The 21,558-nt window shown below is 37.8% G+C and overlaps 1 protein-coding gene, 1 long non-coding RNA gene and 1 other non-coding gene across 4 annotated transcripts; 2 read left to right on the top strand and 1 right to left on the bottom strand.

Annotated features, from left to right (window-relative positions):
* The first annotated feature begins 1,768 nt into the window (after positions 1 to 1,768).
* Positions 1,769 to 2,113, top strand: LOC112709238 (uncharacterized). The gene has a single exon (XM_025761135.1). It carries the CDS (start codon positions 1,769 to 1,771, stop codon positions 2,111 to 2,113), a length of 345 nt encoding a protein of 114 aa, XP_025616920.1.
* Positions 2,114 to 3,249: 1,136 nt separating this feature from the next.
* On the top strand, positions 3,250 to 10,632 carry LOC112711081 (uncharacterized). Of its 2 annotated transcripts, XR_011865851.1 has the most exons (6): positions 3,251 to 3,786; positions 3,897 to 4,014; positions 4,133 to 4,311; positions 7,083 to 7,203; positions 8,360 to 8,456; positions 9,964 to 10,632. It is a non-coding gene; the product is annotated as an uncharacterized lncRNA (long non-coding RNA). The 2 variants fall into 2 exon arrangements; XR_003157211.3 differs by lacking the exons at positions 8,360 to 8,456; positions 9,964 to 10,632 and having other exon boundaries at positions 3,250 to 3,786; positions 7,083 to 7,290.
* Positions 10,633 to 13,527: 2,895 nt separating this feature from the next.
* Positions 13,528 to 13,635, bottom strand: LOC112714074 (small nucleolar RNA R71). Its single transcript, XR_003159030.1, has one exon. It is a non-coding gene; the product is annotated as a small nucleolar RNA R71 (small nucleolar RNA).
* Positions 13,636 to 21,558: the final 7,923 nt, after the last annotated feature.

The raw sequence follows: 21,558 nt of genomic DNA, 5'->3' as shown, positions 1-21,558 counted from the left end.
AAACCTAAGAGAGAGGAGGGAGCCTCTTTCTCTAGAAACTACATCTAAAACCTAACTAATGTGTGAATAATGATTGATTGAATGAATGCCTGGATTTCCCCACTCTGCAGCTTCTGTTCTATGTTTTTTAGGTCAAAAAATGGGTCAAAAATAGCCCAGAAATCGCTGGGGCAATTTCTGATACATCCAGCACGTGTCTCTATCACGCGTACGCGTCACTTGTCTGCGGCACAATCCATGCGTACGCATCACCTAACAGCAAAACAACTATGGCAAATTATATATCGTTGCGAAGCCTCAGATGTTAGCTTTCCAACGCAGTAGAAACCGCTTTATTTGGACCTTTGTAGCTCAAGTTATGATTGATTGAATACAAAGAGGTCAGGCTTGACAGCTTTGCACTTCCTTTAACATCTTGTATTCCATCTACTTTTGTATGCTTCCTTTCTATCCTCTAAGCCATTCCTACCATGTAATCTCTGAAAACACTTAACAAACATATCATGGCATCGAATGGTAATAAGAGAGGATAAAAATTTGCTAAATTAAGACCAAAGAAACATGTTTTCAATCATAGCACAAAATCAGGAAGGAAAATATAAAACATGCGATTTCTATGAATAAATGTGAGAATAGTGGATAAAATCCACTGAATTGAACACAAGATGTATCACAAAATAGTGGTGCATCAGATGGCCTCTCTAAAATGGCCAAGATGTTACTGGATAACTCTACAGGTGGTTTCTTGCACATGAAGAAGATGCCTGAAAAGGCGAATGAGCTTATTGAGAGGGTTGCCAACAACCAGTATCTATACACTTCTGAGAGGAACCTTGTGAACACTGGGACTACTCAAAAGAAAGGAGTCATGGAGGTGGACACACTGGATGCCATCTTAGCTCAGAACAAGATCATGTCCGAGCAGATTAGCATAATCTCTCAGCACTTAACAGGGACGCAAGTCTCATCCGTTAACACTGAAGATACATCCTATGACATAACTGGAAGCTACAACCAAGGGGACGCTTGTGGCTCTGCCCAAACCACCACTGAGCAAGTTAATTACATGGGCAACTCCTTCAAAAATCCTAGCAATGATCCATATTCGAATACTCTCGATCAAGGATGGAGGAATCACCCTAATTTTGGGTGGATGGAGCAGCGACAAAAGCATCAACAAAGCTTCAACAGCAACCAATGTGGATCTAATCAAAATAGGTTTAACACCCAGTAGTTCTAGCCCTATCAGCAGTAACAAGGACATTCTCAGAGCCAAAATACTCCTGAATTAGCCATAATAGTTTCTAAACTTTTCAAGACCAGTTACAACTTTATGCAAGAGACAAGAGCTTCAATTTGGAACATGGAAGTACAAGTGGGTCAGTTGAGTAAGAGGATATCTGAGAGACCTCCTAACACTCTTTCCAGTAACACAAAGGTAAATCCAAGAGAAGAGTGTAAGGTCCTTGACAAGGCCAAGGAGGCCGAGCCTAAGAAGATGCATGTTGCTGAGGAATTGAAGAAAGAAAAAGCTCAAGAAAAAGCTGGAAACACATTGTTACATGCCCCAGTAGTGACACAGGAGCCTGAAGTACCATTCTCAGATGCTTCAAGAGGAGACCAAGGATGAGCAGTTGACTCAATTCTCAAAAATCTTTAGAAAGTTGCACATCAATATTCCATTTGCTGAGGTGTTAGAAATGAAGATGAAACTGTGGTCTTGACCAAGAAGTGCAGTGCACTGATTTAGAGGAAGCTACCCAAGAAGATGCCAAATCTCGGAAGCTTCCTGATTCCCTCTACCATTGGAACTATTACATTTGAAAAGGCACTGTGTGATTTTGGTTCAAGCATAAATCAGATGCCTTTGTCTGTGATTAGGATGTTGGGAATCCAAGAGGCGCAACCTACAAGAATAGCACTGCAAATGGCTGACAAATCTCGGAAGCAGGTGTATGGGCTAGTGGAGAACGTACTGGTCAAGGTTGGAGAGCTCTTTCTCCCTGCTAATTTTGTGATACTTGACATGGGGGACGATATAGATGACTCCATCATCTTAGAAAGGTCATTCCTAGCCACTGGAAGAGCCCTAATTGATATAGAGAGAGGTTAATTGGTGCTGAGGTTACATGAAGACTACATGGTTTTCAAAGTTTTCAAACCTCCACCACTCTCTGACAAGAAGATTACCTGCATACAGAGCTCAATGCTTAAGCCTTCTCACTTGGTGGAATGCCATACAGTCCCCCCTGACATCAAACCTAAGTTTAGTGTTGGGCATTCACCACCTACCAAAGATGGAAGAGGCACCAAGAAGAAGGTACCTAAGGGCTGGAGGAACAAGAAGATTCCCACCAAGAACTTCTCACCTGGCATGAAGGTTGTAACATCCCGCATTTTTGAAAAAATCTAAATATAAATAAATTGTGATTTTACCTTATTGAGTTTAAACTTTATAATTTTAGAAATTATTTTATTAGAGATAATTAAATAGATTCGGAGATAATTTCATTTTAAATCAAATAAGATTCTTAAGTAATTTTCTATAATGGAATATTTTGTATAATTTTAGTAATTGAAAAATAAGAAAGAATTGTATGATTTAATTCAAGTAACTTTTATTCTGAAAAGATTACGATTTATTTTATTAATTTGATATCTTATTTCATAAATTAGTCAATTAAGAATCATTAAATTAGTCTTATTAATATTTGGAGTTTAAGTTAATCAATATTCTTATGTAATTTTTATAATTGGTTATTTCATATGCTTTGAAAATAAAATTTAGTGATGGAAGTATTATATAATTTAATTTAAGTAATTTCTATTATGAATAAATTATGGTTTATTTTATTACTTCGAGCTCTAGGAAATTTATTTATTAGGAATGATTAAATGGATTTTTATAAATACTTAAAGTTTAAGTAATTTTATTATAATTAGATATTTTGTAAATTGAAATTAAAGTTTCGGTGATAGAAAAATAATAAAAAGTTATATCATTTAATTTGAATAATTAGTATTGAGTTTAAACTATATTTTATAAAAATGTGATTAATATGCTTATTTTATAATTTAAATTAAAAATAATTAATTCCACTTAGCAATATGTTGATAAATAATGTTCTTATATATTTTTAAGAGAGTATATTTGATTTTAAAATTACTCTACTCTTTAATTTTATCAAAATATCTATTCATATCTATCCATATTCTTTTATAAAATCCTAATTTCTAACCCTAATTTCCCAAATTGAGAAACCCTAACCCTAATGTTTCCCTTTCCTCAGCCACTGAACGTAGCTTCTACCCCCTTTTCTTCCTAAACACCACACACACACACAAAAGAAGGAAGAAACGCAGAGAGAGAGAGAGAGCACGAAGAGCAGAGAAAAGAAAGAGGGAAGAGCTCTTGCCCCGCCGCCGCCGTGACCGTCGCACTGCCACCGTTCAGCTCCGCTCGCGCTGTCGCGCGTTCTGTCATCATCAGAGTCATCGTCGTCGTTTGTGGAGCCGCGAGGAGCTCGCCGTCGAGCTGCTTTGCAGCGCCGTCCCGTCCATAGAGCCGAGCCCGAGCCCGCTTCGTCACCGCCGTCGGGGTCTTCATCGTCGTTGGTGCGGTCGGAGCCGCCGTCGTTGGAGAGAGAGCAAGCGCGAATCTGAGAAAGGGAGAGAGAGAGAGAGATACGACGCAACAGAGGAGGAAAGGAGAAGTCTTCTGTCCTCAACGCCACGCCTCTTCACCACCGCCGCCGCCGGAATTTCTGGTTGCCGCCATGATTAATGGTGAGTTAGTTAAACCCTAGCCATGAGAACCACCATCTTTGAACCTTTACTGCTCTGTAAATACCCAGTATCTACCCCTGATGCTCTTGACTATGTTATGTTTGTTGGAGCTTGTCTCCATGGAGCCACTGGCGGGGTGTTGCTGCTGCCGGAACCACCGCGGGGTGCTGCTAGGAATCGCTGCTGCCCTGCTTCCGCTATACTTAGGTTCAACATCCATTGGCCTGGGTTAGCCTTTTCCCCTTATTTCTGCTCCAATTGCACGCTCTATTCTGCCGATTTCTTATTAAACTGCTTGTTCTTGTTTTAATTCAAATTTGGCTTGTGCTCTGTTTTAAATTTCCAGAGCCGTTTCTGCTTTCGATTCTATTGAATTTGAAATCTTCGCTTCGTTGCAACCATGATCACTGTTGCGGGAGCTAACGCCGCTGCTATCTTGATTGAGACTGTTGCATAGCTAGTATTGGTCCAGCCAGCTGCCTCGCTATAATCCAGCCTCCGGGTTCTTTTAATCGCGACATCGAGGTAGGGGGTTTAAAACGATTCCAATTTAAGAATGCTTACAAGGTTTATTGAATAACTGCAAATAGATTTAATACCTGTGAGTAATTGATTGACTCTGTGAATATTGAATTGTGGCTGAAATTGTAATTGGAATGGTTGGAATTGTGATTTGGAATTGTTGATTAGTGATATTGATTGATTGTGTGGACTGGGAATTGTTTGATGACTAATTGTTGAGAATTCCTGAATTTTAATGGGTTATGTTGGATTTGTTACCATTGAGTTGTTATTTGGTATATTGTAATGTTAATGAACTTGGTAGGTGGTTGGTTTGGAATTGGTTTTGAGGGGTTTTGAAGGGTTGGATTTTGAATACTAAATAGATTGCTGAAAATCTGATTTTTGAAATTAAAAAGTGACTTTGGAAGTGAATCAGTTATTCAACGATAATCAAAATGGTATAAGAGTAAAGGCTGAGTAAAGTATAATAAAAGTTGTTGTTGAGACTCAATTTTGAGAAGTTTGAATTAATTATAGAACTAGTTAGGACTTTTCAAAGTTAAAATGTAAAACTTAATTTTCTGCATTATTTTCAAAGGAAGCCGGAAACTTTGAAAAACTATAACTATTTCTGCGAATATCGGAATTGCGTGGGACCAAGTCCGGATTGAGCTTGGGAATATAGGGAACTGAACTGCTGAATTTGAGACTTTTTCATTAAGTTTATGATTTATGATGAATTTTTGAATTGGGGATGTCAAAATCTGGTTTTTACTGCAGAACATTTAACACAGCAGCAACTTGATTCTTTTAATAGAAATTCTGCACTTTGAATTTTGAAATGGAACCAATTTTAAATGAAACTTTGGTCCTAATACTTTAATTTCATAAAAATTTAGAATTGTTAGAGTTGTGGTTTTAAAGATTTGGATTTTCAAAGGGAGATGTATTATGCAGTAAAAGTCAAGCTTTGTTTTCTAAGTCAGTAACTTTGAGGCTTTATAATTTTTGAATCTGGAATGATATTGAGATGCAACCAATTGGAAATGAAAATTAAATATGTTTAGCATATGTGACTTAAATTTCAGGGCTATCCATGTTTTAATGAGTAAGTTATGGGACTTGGAAGAAGATAAGTTCATTAACTTTTAAAATAGAATTCTGCAGAAAATTAGTCAGCTTCTAGGTTATATAACTTCTTCATTAAGAATGATATTGACCTGAAACCAATTGGAAAAGAAACTTGGATGAGTGAAGTTGAACTGTATTAATTTTCAAAGTCATTGGATTTAACTTGGATTTTATATTGAATTTTGAATGTCACATGCTGCTGCTGTTTTTCTGGTTTTACGCACTGCGGAGCAGTCTTGGTTTTTCCTTTATTCCCTAGGCTGGAGAAACCAGAAAATTATGATCTTTGGTTTGTTAGAAAGCTTATCTCAAGACTAACGCCTGGACATAAAGTTTGCACAATTCCGAGTTTATTTGCTATATTAAAAACAAAAAAGAAGATAGAGTGTTGAGTATGTCCTAGTGACAGTTATGAGTTTATAAAACTATAGATGAACCTTAGTGCTATATGGCTGATTCAATGTTGAATTTTGCTGGATTCTGAGTTGATGTGATGCTGGAAAGGTTGAAAAGAGTAAAGTGAATTGTTTGGTTGGGACCTGTAAGGGTGGCTAAGTCCTATTTTTAAAGGAGATTATGTCCGAATTTTTTTTAAAAGTATAAGGACTTAATCAAAGTCAATATTTAAGGTTTATTTAATGATAATAACTTCAATGATTCTTTTAAGAAAAGATTATTTGGTATATGAGATTGTTGGCAAGGGCGTGGGTCTTGTCCCGCTTGTGTATTTGCAATTATGAAAGATAAAGGAAAGAGTAATGTACTTATTGTATGATTATCTGTTGCTTGAAGCAACCCAAGAGATATTTATTTATTTGTTTGTTGCTTGAAGCAACCCAAGAGATGCTTGTTTGTTGCTTGAGGCAACCCAAGAGATATTATATATATATTTGTTGCTTAATGCAACCCAAGAGATATTATTTATTTATTTGTTGCCCTGAGGCAACCCAAGAGTAATTTTCCGTTCCCAAGAGTATATTTCCTGCGAGTAGAAAGCAGAGGCTGTCTCAATAGAGCTGCTAATAATTATATGCGCATTTATTTGAACGGAAAATCGTATCCGGGAAATCGTGAACTCGTGACCGGATAAATGTCGGGAATGCAGGTGCTAACCGACACATGAGCTCATGGCCTGCACTAGGACTAGACATTCATCATATGCATCTATGTGACATTGTTTGGGTGTGTATATTGTAATTGGTTTGCCTAAGTGAATAATTCTGTTTAACTGCTAATTGCTATACTTGATGTAATTGCTCTTGATTGTGTTTGAACCTCATTACTTGTGGTTGTACCTGATTGACTGGATTGTGGTAAATTGGATGTTGGTTGAATTGCTTAGGCCTGAGGTCGTGATTGGTTTGTGTTTGAGGTTTAGTAAAGTATGAAAGATTAAGCTGGTTCAGCATAGACTTAATGAACCTATGCTTGGAACAAATTAGTCATTCATACAGTCTAGAAAACTTTTAAGAGTTTATAAAGAAAATATGGGTTTAGGATTTTAAATAATTAACTAATGCTTTTAAAAGAGGTTAATTTTCTTTTGGACGTCTCTGGATGAAATTAACTATTTGCGCTTTATTCTTTACTTTCACGGCATTCTCGACCTCTACTGAGAACATATGGTTTGGTTCTCACCCCCAAATTTTCCACCCTTTCAGTGACACAGGTTTGAAGACGTGATTTGAAGCTGCGAGCGATTAGTAGGCTTTCTTTATGGTTTTAATTGCTTTCATAGAGTCCCCTCACTCTTTTCCTTTGAAGTTTTACTTTATCAGAGGGGTAGGTATTGTATTTGGGTTTATATGACTTCTTATGTATAAGAGTTACTATTAATAATACTTATATGATTGTTATTATTATTTGCAATGCTTATCTTTGATACATGTCTTGAATGAATAAAAAAAAAAAAAAAAACAATTTTTCTGGAATTTTCTTAAAACTAAGACGCAAACTCGATACAAAGGCTCAATAATTAGGTAGTTAATACTAGAGAAGGTTACGTAATGTTCTTTCTAGTAGAAATACCCTGACTTAAGCAAGGTATTTTGCTGGAAGGGATGTTACAAAGGTGGTGTTCAATAAAAGCCCAGTCATACCACACACTGTGAACAGGATCCTGTCTCTAGAGCATGTTGAACTTATTCATGAGAGTATAGGAAAGAAGTTCACAAGGAGTGGTGAAGATTTTAGCCCCTATGATCCCCCTCCTTAGAGGAGCTGACCGTAAAGCTAGTGACGGTAAAGAAGCACTTGTTGGGAGGCAACCCAACCATAAATATCCTATAGTTTATTTCGGTTTTATTTCATTTTAATTTTCATTAATCTTCAGAGTTTTTCTAACATTTGTGATCATGTACATCACTTAGAACAGGAACAGAAAGACTTGGACAGAAAAATAGAATACCTTAGAGGAAACCAGCTGGGGGCACTAAACACGCAGAGGGTGTATAGCGCCATAGGGGGAGCAGGAGTATTAGGCGTTTAACGCCCAATTTGGGCATTTAATATAATTTTTGCAACCCTTTGGGGCGCCAAATGCATGACAGGGCGTTTAGCGCCAGAGGTGCTCATCCTAGTATAAAAAAGGAGAATTTGATCCCACTGCTGACGTTAAACGCTAAAATCGGCGTTTAACACCCAGGGAGCAGATTTTGAGTTTCAAGGGGATATTTTGGCGATTAGATAAACCCCAACTCTCAACCACTTTATCCATTCAAACTTATCTACTATCTCTCCCCCTAAACTTCTTTTTCATCCACATTCATCCATCCCATCACCCATCACTACTCTATTTTTTATTCCTTTTTGGTACAATAAGTGCCTCTATTTTGAAAATCCTTTTAGTCACTATTCTATTATACGTTGCTGAGGTTTTTGAGGCGTTATTACAATAAGGCTGAGTTTCAGTTCTTGCATGTCACATTTGGAGTTGCAGCTGTTATTGCAGAGGTGCTATGGAGTAGTAGTTGCGGCTGTCGCTGTTACGGGCTGGTAGAAAGAGGGTTTTATTGCGTAGTCGAGTTGTGACTGAGGTAGGGGCTTTTCTAAAAACTTTTTTATTTACAAGAATTGTTACAAATTGATATTGATATGAAAAATATATTTATTTTATGATCTCGTAAGTCTGAATTGAATTGAGTTACTCTGGAGGAATTTATTTGTTTGCCTGATTAATTTACTGACTATTTGAGAAGGTAGGATATTCTGATTTGTGGATTAAGTTTGTTGAGTCAAATGTTGTTGAACTAGTTTCCTAATAATCTCTGACAAAAGACTGATGGTTTATTTTGAAAGTGATTTGGTTTTCTTGATTTACTAGAAGTGATGGGTTGATGTACTTTTTGGTTACATTGAATTCCTTGATCTGGGAGTTGGACTGAAATTTGTTTGATGAGTTGTATTTTTGTAAGTTGATTGGATAGTATAAATGCTAAAAATCCTAATTAATTTGGTTAATTCTATATTGACTGCTGTTTTGGATCAAGATAAACTGAGAACATATGAAAATGAGGGAGCCCGTAAAGGTGGTAAAGTCAAATTTTAAGGGAAGGCTCTGTCCAAATTTTTGTAAAAAATATACGAAAAGTGGTTTTGGTTATATTAAAAAAGTTGAATGACTATGGTCAGAGGGTCTTCTAAAGTTTGAATGACCGAGTGATTTTTCTTTGGTTTCAATAAAAAATATTTGAAAGGGGGATAATTTTGATTGAAATAGAAAGTGACTTGACTTCAAAGAAAATGCTTTGATATTTAAAAATGGATTTGATATTGGAATTAGTTTGATTTTGAAAATATTTTGATATTTGAAAATAATTTGCTATTGGAATTGGTTTAATAACGGTTTGAGAGATGTTTGAATGGGATTCGAGAAAGGTGGCAAAGTCCGAGTTTTAGAGGAGATATAGCTAAAATTTTGATGAGAAGTTGGAAGTTTTATTTTCGTTAATTTGATTGAAGAACTATTTTATTTGGTTTTGATTATAACTAAAGAAAAGAGTATGATTTAGGGTGTTTTAGCAAACTTTAAAGTAATTATTAAAGAGTATATGGTTATAAAGACTCATGGTTTCGATTATGATTATGAATTGAGTTACATTGTGAATCCGATCGAAATTGAGGATTTCTGAAAGTTTGGCTCGATAACCTATAAAGTGATTCTAATCAACGATAAATGATTATGCTCGATGGAGTATTTTTATTCTTGAGAAATTTTGCAAGTTTGATTAGAGAAAACGTTTTAAGTCGTGAAAATGCTTGGATGTTATTTTGAATTGTTAAACCTTTTCAGCGATTTTGCAAAATCCTGACCTCTGTATGGAGTTTGAGAACCATTTTAAAATCTTTCAATATGCTGGGGGTTGGATAACAAATTAAATTGAGTGATTTCTGATGAGCGGATAATTTATACGCATTTTGGCATTGTTTTTAGTATGTTTTTAGTATGTTTTAGTTAGTTTTTATTATATTTTTATTAGTTTTTAGTTAAATTCACTTTTCTGGACTTTCCTATGACTTTGTATGTTTTTCTGTGATTTCAAGTATTTTCTGGCTGAAATTGAGGGACCTGAGCAAAAATCTGATTCAGAGACTGAAAAGGATTGCAGATGCTGTTGGATTCTGACCTCCCTGCACTCGAAATAGATTTTCTGGAGATACCGAAGCCCAATTGGCGCGCTCTCAATTGCGTTGGAAAGTAGACATTTTGGGATTTCCAGCAATATATAATAGTTTATACTTTGCCCGAGATTTGATGGCCCAAACAGGTGTTCCAAGTCAGCTCAATAATTCTGGTGTAAAACGCCGGAACTGGCACAAGAATGGGAGTTAAACGCCCAAAATGGCACAAAAGCTGGCGTTTAACTCCAAGAAAAGTCTCTACATGAAAATGCTTCAATGTTCAGTCCAAGCACACACCAAGTTGGCCCGGAAGTGGATTTTTATGTCATTTACTCATCTTTGTAAACCCTAAGCTACTAGTTCTCTACAAATAGGACATTTTACTATTGTATTTTCATCTTTTGATCACTTTAGATCCTTAGATCATCTTTGGATGTCTAGTTCTTAGATTATGGGGGCTGGCCTCCTGGCCATGCCTAGACTTTGTTCTTATGTATTTTTAACGGTGGAGTTTCTACACACCATAGATTAAGGTGTGGAGCTCTGCTGTACCTCGAATATTAATGCAATTACTACTATTCTTCTATTCAATTCAGCTTATTATTGTTCTAAGATATTCATTTGCACCCAAGAACATGATGAATGTGATGATTATGTGGCACTCATCATCATTCTCAATTATGAACGCGTGCCTGACAACCACTTCCGTTCTATAAGCAAACAAGGCTTGAATGTTTATCTCTTGGATTCCTTAATCAGAATCTTCGTGGTATAAGCTAGAATTGATGGCGGGATTAAGAGAATCCGGAAGGTCTAAACCTTGTCTGTGGTATTCTGAGTAGGATTCAAGGATTGAATGACTGTGACGAGTTTCAAACTCCTGAAGGCTGGGCGTTAGTGACAGACGCAAAAGAATCACTGGATTCTATTCCAACCTGATTGAGAACCGACAGATGATTAGCCGTGTTGTGACAGAGCGCGTTGAACATTTTCACTGAGAGGACGGGACTGTAGCCACTGACAACGGTGATGCCCAACATACAGCTTGTCATGGAAATGAGTAAGAAGGATTGGATGAAGACAGTAGGAAAGTAGAGAGACAGAAGGGACAAAGCATCTCCATACGCTTATCTAAAACTCTCACCAATGAATTACATAAGTATCTCTATCTTTATTTTATGCTTTATTCATAAATCATCTATAACCATTTGAATCTGCCTGACTGAGATTTACAAGATGACCATAGCTTGCTTCATACCAACAATTTCCATGGGATCGACCCTTACTCGCGTAAGGTTTATTACTTGCACGACCCAGTGCACTTGCTAGTTAGTTGTGCGAAGTTGTGATAAAGAGTTGAGATTGCAATTGTGCGTACCATGTTGATGGCGCCATTGATGATCACAATTTCGTGCACCAAATTTTTGGTGCCGTTGCCAGGGATTGTTTGAGTTTGGACAACTGACGGTTCATCTTGTTGCTTAGATTAGGTATTTTTCTTCAGAATTCTTAAGAATGAATTCTAGAGTTTCAAGGTGATGTTCTTATCATCACCAAAGCTGATTGATTTTCATCAATTTAGCTCTTGAATGTAATGTCTTGCTGAAGCTTGGCTAGCCATGTCGAATTTCTTTAGACTACAGCTTTAGACTAACATTGCATGATTCCTGGAATTCTCATTAAGAATTTTGATATCCTTATTTTCCTTTCCACATAAATTTCAAAAAAATCCAAAAAAATTACAAAATCATAAAAAAAAAACCAAAAATATTTTATGTTTCTTGTTGAGTCTAGTGTCTCATTTTAAATTTGGTGTCAATTGCATGCATTCTTTGAATTCAATCATGTGTCTTCATTGATCTTCAAGTTGTTCTTGATGATTTCATTGCTCTGATATTTAAATTCTCTTGTCTTGAGTGTTTTGTTGTTTCTCATATGCATTCTCAACTTGTTAGTGTTAGTAGTATACAAACTTCTAAGTTTGGTGTCTTGCATGCATTGTTTATTTGATCTTAATTTCATTTTGATTATTCCTCATTATTAAAAATCCAAAAAAAATTGTTTAATTTGTGTCTTTTCAAGTCAATAATACAGAGAATTGAAGATTCAGAACATACAGCAGAGGAATTACACAGAAAAAGCTGGGCGTTCAAAATGCCCAGTGAGGAAGGAAAATTGGCGTTTAAACGCCAGCCAGGGTGCCTGGCTGGGCGTTTAACGCCCAATAGGGTAGCATTTTGGGTGTTAAATGCCAGAATGGATACCATTCTGGGCGTTTAACGCCAGGATGGCATAAGAGGGAAGATTTTGTTTTTAATTCAAATTTTTTTTCAAGTTTCCATAATTTTTCAAAATCAAATCTTTTTCAAATCATATCTTTTCAATCATATATTTTCAAAATCAATTTCTTTCCATTTTCAAAAATACTTGCTAACAATTAATGATTTGATTCAACATTTGAAGTATGTTGCCTTTTCTGTTGAGAAAGGTTTAATGTCTGAATCATATCTTTTAAATTTCTTGTTAGCCAAGTCATTAATTTTAAAAATCAAATCTTTTTAAATTATTTTTCAATCATATCTTTTTAATCACATCTTTTTCAAAATAGTTTTCAATCATATCTTTTTTATTTCTAATTTCAAAATCTTTTTCAAATTTCACTTAATTTCTTTCCCAATCTTAGTTTTCGAAAATCAATTACCATTTTTCAAAATTTCTTTTAATTAATTCACTTTAATTTTTGAAAAAATTCTTCCCCTCTTCTCACATCCTTCTATTTATGGACTAACACTCCTCCTCAATGCACAATTCGAACTCTATCCCTCTTGATAAGTTCGAATTCTTCTACCTCCTCCTTCTATTCTTCTTTTTCTCTGACACCTCAAGGAATCTCTATACTATAACATAGAGGACTCCATATTTTCTTGTTTTCTTCTCTTTCATATGAGCAGGAGCAAAGACAAAGGCATTCTTGTTGAAGCTGACCCTGAACCTGAAAGGACCTTGAAGCGAAAGCTAAGAGAAGCTAAAGCACTACTCTCTGTAGAGGACCTAACAGAAATCTTCAAACAAGAAGAAGACATGGCAGCCGAAAACAACAACAATGCCAACAATGCAAGGAAGGTGCTGGGTGACTTTACTGCACTTACTCCCGACTTCTATGGGAGAAGCATCTCTATCCCGGCCATTGGAGGAAACAACTTTGAGCTTAAGCCTCAATTAGTTTCTCTAATGCAACAGAATTACAAGTTCCATGGACTTCCATTTGAAGATCCTCATCAGTTTTTAGCTGAATTCTTGCAAATCTGTGACACTGTCAAGACCAATGGGGTTGACCCTGAGGTCTACAGACTTATTCTATTCCCTCTTGTTGTAAGAGACAGAGCTAGGATATGGTTGGACTCACAACCTAAAGAAAGCCTGAACTATTGGGAAAAGCTAGTCAATGCCTTCTTGGCAAAGTTCTTTCCACCTCAAAAATTGAATAAGCTTAGAGTGGAAGTCCAAACCTTCATACAGAAGGAAGGTGAATCCCTCTATGAAGCTTGGGAAAGATACAAACAATTGATCAGGAAGTGTCCTTCTAACATGCTTTCTGAATGGAGCATCATAGGTATCTTCTATGATGGTCTATCTGAACTGTCCAAGATGTCATTGGACAGCTCTGCTGGAGGATCTCTTCATCTGAAGAAGACGCCTGCAGAAGCTCAATAACTCATTGAAATGGTTGCAAATAACCAATTCATGTACACTTCTGAAAGGAATCATGTGAACAATGGGATGAATCAGAAGAAAGGAGTTCTTGAGATTGATACTCTGAATGCCATATTGGCTCAGAACAAAATATTGACTCAGCAAGTCAATATGATTTCTCAAAGTTTGTCTGGAATACAAGCTGCACCAGGCAGTACTAAGGACGCTTCATCTGAAGAAGAAGCTTATGATCCTGAGAACCCATCAATGGAAGAGGTGAATTACATGGGAGAACCCTATGGAAACACCTATAATTCTTCATGGAGAAATCATCCAAATCTCTCATGGAAGGATCAACAGACACCTCAACAAGGCTTCAACAACAATAATGGTGGAAGAAACAGGTTTAGCAATGGCAAGCCTTTTCCATCATCTTCTCAGCAACAGAGAGAGAATTCTAAGCAGAGCCACTCTGACTTAGCAACCATGGTCTCTGATCTAATCAAAACCACTCAAAGTTTCATGATTGAAACAAGGTCCTCCATTAGAAACTTGGAGGCACAAGTGGGTCAGCTGAGTAAGAAAGTTACTGAACTCCCTTCTAGCACTCTCCCAAGCAATACAGAAGAGAATCCAAAAGGAGAGTGTAAGGCCATCAACATGGCCGAATTTGGAGAGGAGGAAGAGGTAGTGATCGCCACTGAGGAAAACCTCAATGGATGCCCACTGGCCTCCAATGAGTTCCCTAATGAGGAACAATGGGAATCTGAGGCTCAGACTGAGACCATAGAGATTCTATTGGATTTACTTTTGCCATTCATGAGCTCTGATGAGTATTCTTCCTCTGAAGAGGACGAAGATGTCACTAAAGAGCAAGTTGCTAAATATCTTGGAGCAATCATGAAGCTAAATGACAAGTTATTTGGTAATGAGACTTGGGAGGATAAACCCCCTTTGCTCACCAAAGAACTGGATGACTTGACTAGGCAGAGATTACCTCAAAAGAGACAGGACCCTGGGAAGTTCTCAATACCTTGTACAGTAGGCACCATGACCTTCAAGAAGGCTTTGTGTGACCTAGGGTCAAGCATAAACCTCATGCCTCTCTCTGTAATGGAGAAGGTAGGAATCTTTGAGGTACAAGCTACAAGAATCTCACTAGAGATGGCAGACAATTCAAGAAAACAAGCTTATGGACTTGTAGAGGATGTTCTGGTAAAGAATGAAGACCATTACATCCCTGCTGATTTCATAGTCCTAGAGACTGGGAAGTGCATGGATGAATCCATCATCCTTGGCAGACCCTTCCTAGCCACAGCAAAGGTTTTGATTGATGTTGACAGAGGAGAATTGATCATTCAAGTGAATGAAGAATCCTTTGTTTTTAACGCTCAAGGATATCCCTCTGTAACTATGGAAAGGAAGCATGAAGAGCTTCTCTCAAAACAGAGTCAAATAGAGCCCCCACAGTCAAACTCTAAGTTTGGTGTTGGGAGGCCACAACCAACTTCTAAGTTTGGTGTTGAACCCCCACATTCAAACTCTAAGTTTGCTGTTGGGAGGTTCCAACATTGCTCTGAGTATCTGTGAGGCTCCATGAGAGCCCACTGTCAAGCTACTGACATTAAAGAAGCGCTTGTTGGGAGGCAACCCAATGTTATATTTATCTATTTTCCTTTGTTATTTTATGTTTTTTATAGGTTGATGATCATGGGAAGTCACAAAAATCAATTGAAAAAGAAAAAACAGCATGAAAAACAGAAAGAAAAATAGCACACCCTGGAGAAAAACTTGCCGGCGTTTAAACGTCAGTAAGGGCAGCAAATGGGCGTTTAACGCCCAGTCTGGCACCATTCTGGGCGTTTAACGCCAGAAAGGGGCACCAGACTGGCGTTAAACGCCAGGAAGGGGCAACAAGCTGGCGTTAAACGCTAGAAATGGGCATCAGCCCGGCGTTTAATGTCAGAATTGGCAGAAGGAGCATTTTTGCTCGCCACTTGGTGCAGGGATGAATTTTCCTTGACACCTCAGGATCTGTAGACCCCACAGGATCCCCACCTACCCCACCACTCTCTCTCTTCTTCACCTATTCACCAATCACCTCAACACCTCTTCCCCAAAAATCCCTCACCTATCAAATCCCACTATTTTCTTCACCACTCACATCCATCCTTCATAAAACCCACCTACCTCACCATTTAAATTCAAACCACTTTTCCTCCCAAACCCACCCATAATGGCCAAACCTTACCCCTCTCTCCACCCCTATATAAACCCATCTTCACTCCTTCATTTTCACATAACCTACACACTACTTCTCCCCCTTGGCCGAAAAACAAAGCCACCTCCATCTCCTCTATTTCTTCTTCTTCTACTCCCTTCTTTCTTCTTTTGCTCGAGGACGAGCAAACCTTCTAAGTTTGGTGTAGTAAAAGCATTGCTTTTGGTTTTTCCATAACCATTTATGGCATCTAAGGCCGGAGAAACCTCTAGAAAGAGGAAAGGGAAGGCAAAAGCTTCCACCTCCGAGTCATGGGAGATGGAGAGATTCATCTCAAGGGTGCCTCAAGACCACTTCTATGAAGTTGTGGCCATGAAGAAGGTGATCCCCGAGGTCCCTTTCAAACTCAAAAAGAGTGAATATCCGGAGATCCGACATGAGATCCAAAGGAGAGGTTGGGAAGTTCTTACCAAACCCATTCAACAAGTCGGAATCTTAATGGTTCAAGAGTTCTATGCCAATGCATGGATCACCAAGAACCATGATCAAAGTGTGAACCCGGACCCAAAGAATTGGCTTACAATGGTTCAGAGGAAATGCTTAGATTTTAGTCCGGAAAATGTAAGGTTGGCATTCAACTTGCCCATGATGCAAGGAGATGAACACCCTTACACTAGAAAGGTCAACTTTGATCAAAGGTTGGACCAAGTCCTCATAGACATTTGTGAAGAGGGCGCTCAATGGAAGAGAGATTCAAGAGGGAAGCCGGTTCAACTGAGAAGGCATGACCTCAAGCCCGTGGCTAGGGGATGGTTGGAGTTTATCCAACGCTCAATCATTCCACTAGCAACTGGTCCAACGTTACTATAGATCGGGCTATCATGATTCATAGCATCATGATTGGAGAGGAAGTAGAAGTTCATGAGGTCATATCCCAAGAACTTTATAAGGTGGCGGACAAGTCCTCTACCTTAGCAAGGTTAGCCTTACCTCATCTCATTTGGCACCTCTGTTATTCAGTTGGAATTAACATAGAGGGAGACATCCTCATTGATGAAGACAAGCCCATCACTAAGAAGAGGATGGAGCAAACAAGAGATCCCACTCATGGACATGAGGAGATTCCTCATCATGAAATCCCTGAGATGCCTGAAGGGATGCACTTTCCTCCACAAAACTATTGGGAGCAAATCAACACCTCCCTAGGAGAATTGAGTTCCAACATGGGACAACTAAGGGTGGAACACCAAGAACATTCCATTCTCCTCCATGAAATTAGAGAAGATCAAAGAATCATGAGAGAGGAGCAACAAAGACAAGAAAGAGACATTGAGGAGCTCAAGCACTCCATAAGATCTTCAAGAGGAAGAACAAGCCGCCATCACTAAGGTGGACCCGTTCTTTAATCTCCTTGTTCTTTATTTTTCTGTTTTTCGAATTTTTATGCTTATGTTTATCTATGTTTGTGTCTCATTACATGATCATTAGTGTCTTAGTGTCTATGCCTTAAAGTTATGAATGTCCTATGAATCCATCACCTTTCTTAAATGAAAAATGTTCTTAATTGAAAAAGAGAAGAATTGCAAGACTTTTGAATTTTATAACAGATTAATTATTTTGATGTGGTGGCAATACTTTTGGTTTCTGAATGTATGCTTGAACAGTGCATATGTCTTTTGAATTTGTTGATTCATGAATGTTGGCTCTTGAAAGAATGATGAAAAAGGAGACATGTTACTGAGGATCTGAAAAATCATAAAAATGATTCTTGAAGCAAGAAGAAGCAGTGAATACAAAAACAAGAGAGGAAAAAGAAAAAGAAAAAAAATAAAGTCATGATCCAAGGCAAAAATAGTGTGCTTAAGAACACTGGACACCTCTAATTGGGGACTCTAGCAAAGCTGAGTCACAATCTGAAAAGGTTCACCCAGTTATGTGTCTGTGGCATGAATGTATCCGGTGGTAATACTGGAAAACAGAGTGCTTTAGGCCACGGCCAAGACTCATAAAGTAGCTGTGTTCAAGAATCATCATACTTAACTAGGAGAATCAATAACACTATCTGGATTCTGAGTTCCTATAGAAGCCAATCATTCTGAATTTCAAAGGATAGAATGAGATGCCAAAACTGTTCAGAGGCAAAAAGCTACAAGCCCCGCTCATCTAATTAATACTGATCTTCATAGATGTTTTTGGAATTCATTGCATATTCTCTTCTTTTTATCTTATTTGATTTTCAGTTGCTTGGGTACAAGCAACAATTTAAGTTTGGTGTTGTGATGAGCGGATAATTTATACGCTTTTTGGCATTGTTTTTAGTATGTTTTTAGTATGTTTTAGTTAGTTTTTATTATATTTTTATTAGTTTTTAGTTAAAATTCACTTTTCTGAACTTTACTATGATTTTGTGTGTTTTTCTGTGATTTCAGGTATTTTTTGGCTGAAATTGAGGGACCTGAGCAAAAATCTGATTCAGAGGCTGAAAAGGACTGCAGATGCTGTTGGATTCTGACCTCCCTGCACTTGAAGTGGATTTTCTGGAGCTACAGAAGCCCAATTGGCGCGCTCTCAATTGCTTTGGAAAGTAGACATACTGGGCTTTCCAGAAATATATAATAGTTCATACTTTGCCTGAGATTTGATGGCCCAAACAGGCATTCCAAGTCAGCTCAAGAATTCTGGCGTAAAACGCCGGAACTGGCACAAAAGCTGGCGTTTAACTCCAAGAAAAGTCTCTACAAGAAAATGCTTCAATGCTCAGCCCAAGCACACACCAAGTGGGCCCGGAAGTGGATTTTTATGTCATTTACTCATCTTTGTAAACCCTAATCTACTAGTTCTCTACAAATAGGACCTTTTACTATTGTATTTTCATCTTTTGATCACTTTAGATCCTTAGATCATCTTTGGACGTCTAGTTCTTAGATTATGTGGGCTGGCCTCCCGGCCATGCCTAGACCTTGTTCTTATGTATTTTCAACGATGGAATTTCTACACACCATAGATTAAGGTGTGGAGCTCTACTGTACCTCGAGTATTAATGCAATTACTACTGTTCTTCCATTCAATTCAGCTTATTCTTGTTCTAAGATATTCATTTGTACCCAAGAACATGATGAATGTGATGATTATGTGACACTCATCATCATTCTCACTTATGAACGCGTGCCTGACAACCACTTCCGTTCTACAAGCAAACAAGGCTTGAATGTTTATCTCTTGGATTCCTTAATCAGAATCTTCGTGGTATAAAAAAGAATTGATGGCGGCATTCAAGAGAATCCGGAAGGTCTAAACCTTGTCTGTGGTATTTTGAGTAGGATTCAAGGATTGAATGATTGTGACGAGCTTCAAACTCCTGAAGGCTGGGCATTAGTGACAGACGCAAAAGAATCACTGGATTCTATTCCAACCTGATTGAGAACCGACAGATGATTAGCCGTGCTGTGACAGAGCGCGTTGAACATTTTCACTGAGAGGACGGGATTGTAGCCACTGACAACGGTGATGCCCAACATACAGCTTGCCATGGAAAGGAGTAAGAAGGATTGGATGAAGATAGTAGGAAAGCAGAGAGACGGAAGGGACAAAGCATCTCCATACGCTTATCTGAAACTCTCACCAATGAATTACATAAGTATCTCTATCTTTATTTTATGCTTTATTCATAAATCATCTATAACCATTTGAATCTGCTCACTGAGATTTACAAGATGACCATAGCTTGCTTCATACCAACAATCTCCGTGGGATCGACCCTTACTCGCGTAAGGTTTATTACTTGGACGACCCAGTGCACTTGCTGGTTAGTTGTGTGAAGTTGTGATAAAGAGTTGAGATTGCAATTGTGCGTACCATGTTGATGGCGCCATTGATGATCACAATTTTGTGCACCAATTTCCTAATAAGAGTCTTGTTAAATGAAATATGATTAAAGAAAGTATGTGATATTGCTTCATTTCCTGACAAGGACAGTGGTGCTATCACACTTGCTCAGTGCATTATGGATTTGTGGGGATGGTGGTTAATCCCGTCCACGGTGAGGATGGTGATATTATCTTGCTCACGGTTTGAGGATGATTATCTTTGTGATAAATGTGAATATAAAGACTTATGACTTCGATTATGATTATGGTTGAGTTTGATTATGATTCTGAGCATCATTGGGATATTATTGAAATGTGATTATTGAATTGGCAAGAATGGTGGTATGTCCCGCTTGCGTGGTAAGGTTTGAGAGTTATCCCGCTTGCGTGATATGATTTTGAGAACAATCTTGTAAGGACGGCGATACGTAACGCTCACTTGAAATGTTGTGCATACGGCTCAGTGGGAATGGCGATACATAACGCCTACTTGAGACTATTTTGGCACCTGCACCGGGCAAGGACGGAGGTCTCATCTCGCTTGTTCGTGGTTATAGTGTGACAGTGGGGACAGCGACATGTAACGCCCACTTTCTCTCGAATGAAAGGTGAGACGACACTTTCCATTGAGATAATGGTAACATGATTTGTATATTTACCCGTGGGATGCGCACCAAGAGACCGATCTGGGGTGTTAACCGGATTTTGTGTCGGGTTTGGCTGATAACCAACACGTAAGCTCATTGGCCAATAGTACAAGCATGCATCATACTACATTTATTTGCATTTGCTTGGGTCTGTATAATTATTTGGTTTGCCTAATTGAAATCCTATAAATTACTAATTGTACTACTTGTTATACTTGCTCTTGTTATGTGATTGTTTGATTATTTATGTGATTGTGACTCGTTGTCTCGGATTATTGTGGTTTGCTTATATGTTGGGCCGGAGGCCGTGATGTGTTATTGTTTTGGGTCAGAGGCTGTGATGTGATATTGTGTGGGGCCCGAGGCCGTGATGTGATATGGTTTTAGGCTCGAGGTCGTGATGTGATCCTGTGTTGTGCCAGAGGCCATGAGTTGGTTATGTTATATTGGATGAATCAACACTAAGTTTGGTGAAATTTCTTCTTTGGTATATGTAGTGAAATGCTATGATATATTTGTTTTGATTGGAGTTTTTATGAGTTGAAATATTAATATGGATTTTGGGTAATTAACTATTGATCGGTAAGATTTTTAAGACGAGCGTGTGGTTAGGTTTTCACCTTTCTATAGCCTTTTCTTTTTTGGGAAATGGACGAGAAGCCTGCAAAGACCTTTTTGAGTATTTCAGTTGGGCTGTATTTGTTTTAATGACTTAGCTATTATTTTCCCTCACTATTATTATTTTTATGTGTGTGATGTGTTGTGGTTGAAGTGTACGTATGTATGATTGTATTACGAAAGAAAAGAAAAAGTATTTTCGATTTTTCACATAAAATAAAATGTGGTTTTCATTTTAAAGGCTTCTACTATGAAAAGATATATTTAAAGTCGTCGTAATACTCCTCACTATTAGAGTGGCCCAGCCGGATGCATGTCATTTTAGTAGTAAGGGTGTACATGTGTACTTAGTCAAATCAAAGGTACAAAATCTCTCAGAGGGGTCCTTACACTACAATAAAATGGAGCATTTGTAACAAAAAATTTGTATCAAATTTAAAATTTTTACAAATTATGGTTTTTTGCAACAATA

This window comes from Arachis hypogaea, chromosome 9 (genome assembly GCF_003086295.3).
Source record: "Arachis hypogaea cultivar Tifrunner chromosome 9, arahy.Tifrunner.gnm2.J5K5, whole genome shotgun sequence".
Classification (NCBI taxonomy): Eukaryota; Viridiplantae; Streptophyta; class Magnoliopsida; order Fabales; family Fabaceae; genus Arachis; species Arachis hypogaea.
Note: the sequence above shows the minus strand (reverse complement) of the source record. Positions and strands in the feature narration are given on the sequence as shown.

Coding starts and splice junctions, on each gene's coding strand:
- LOC112709238 (XM_025761135.1), top strand. CDS start 1,769: ATGCCAAATCTCGGAAGCTTCCTGATTCCCTCTACCATTGGAACTATT.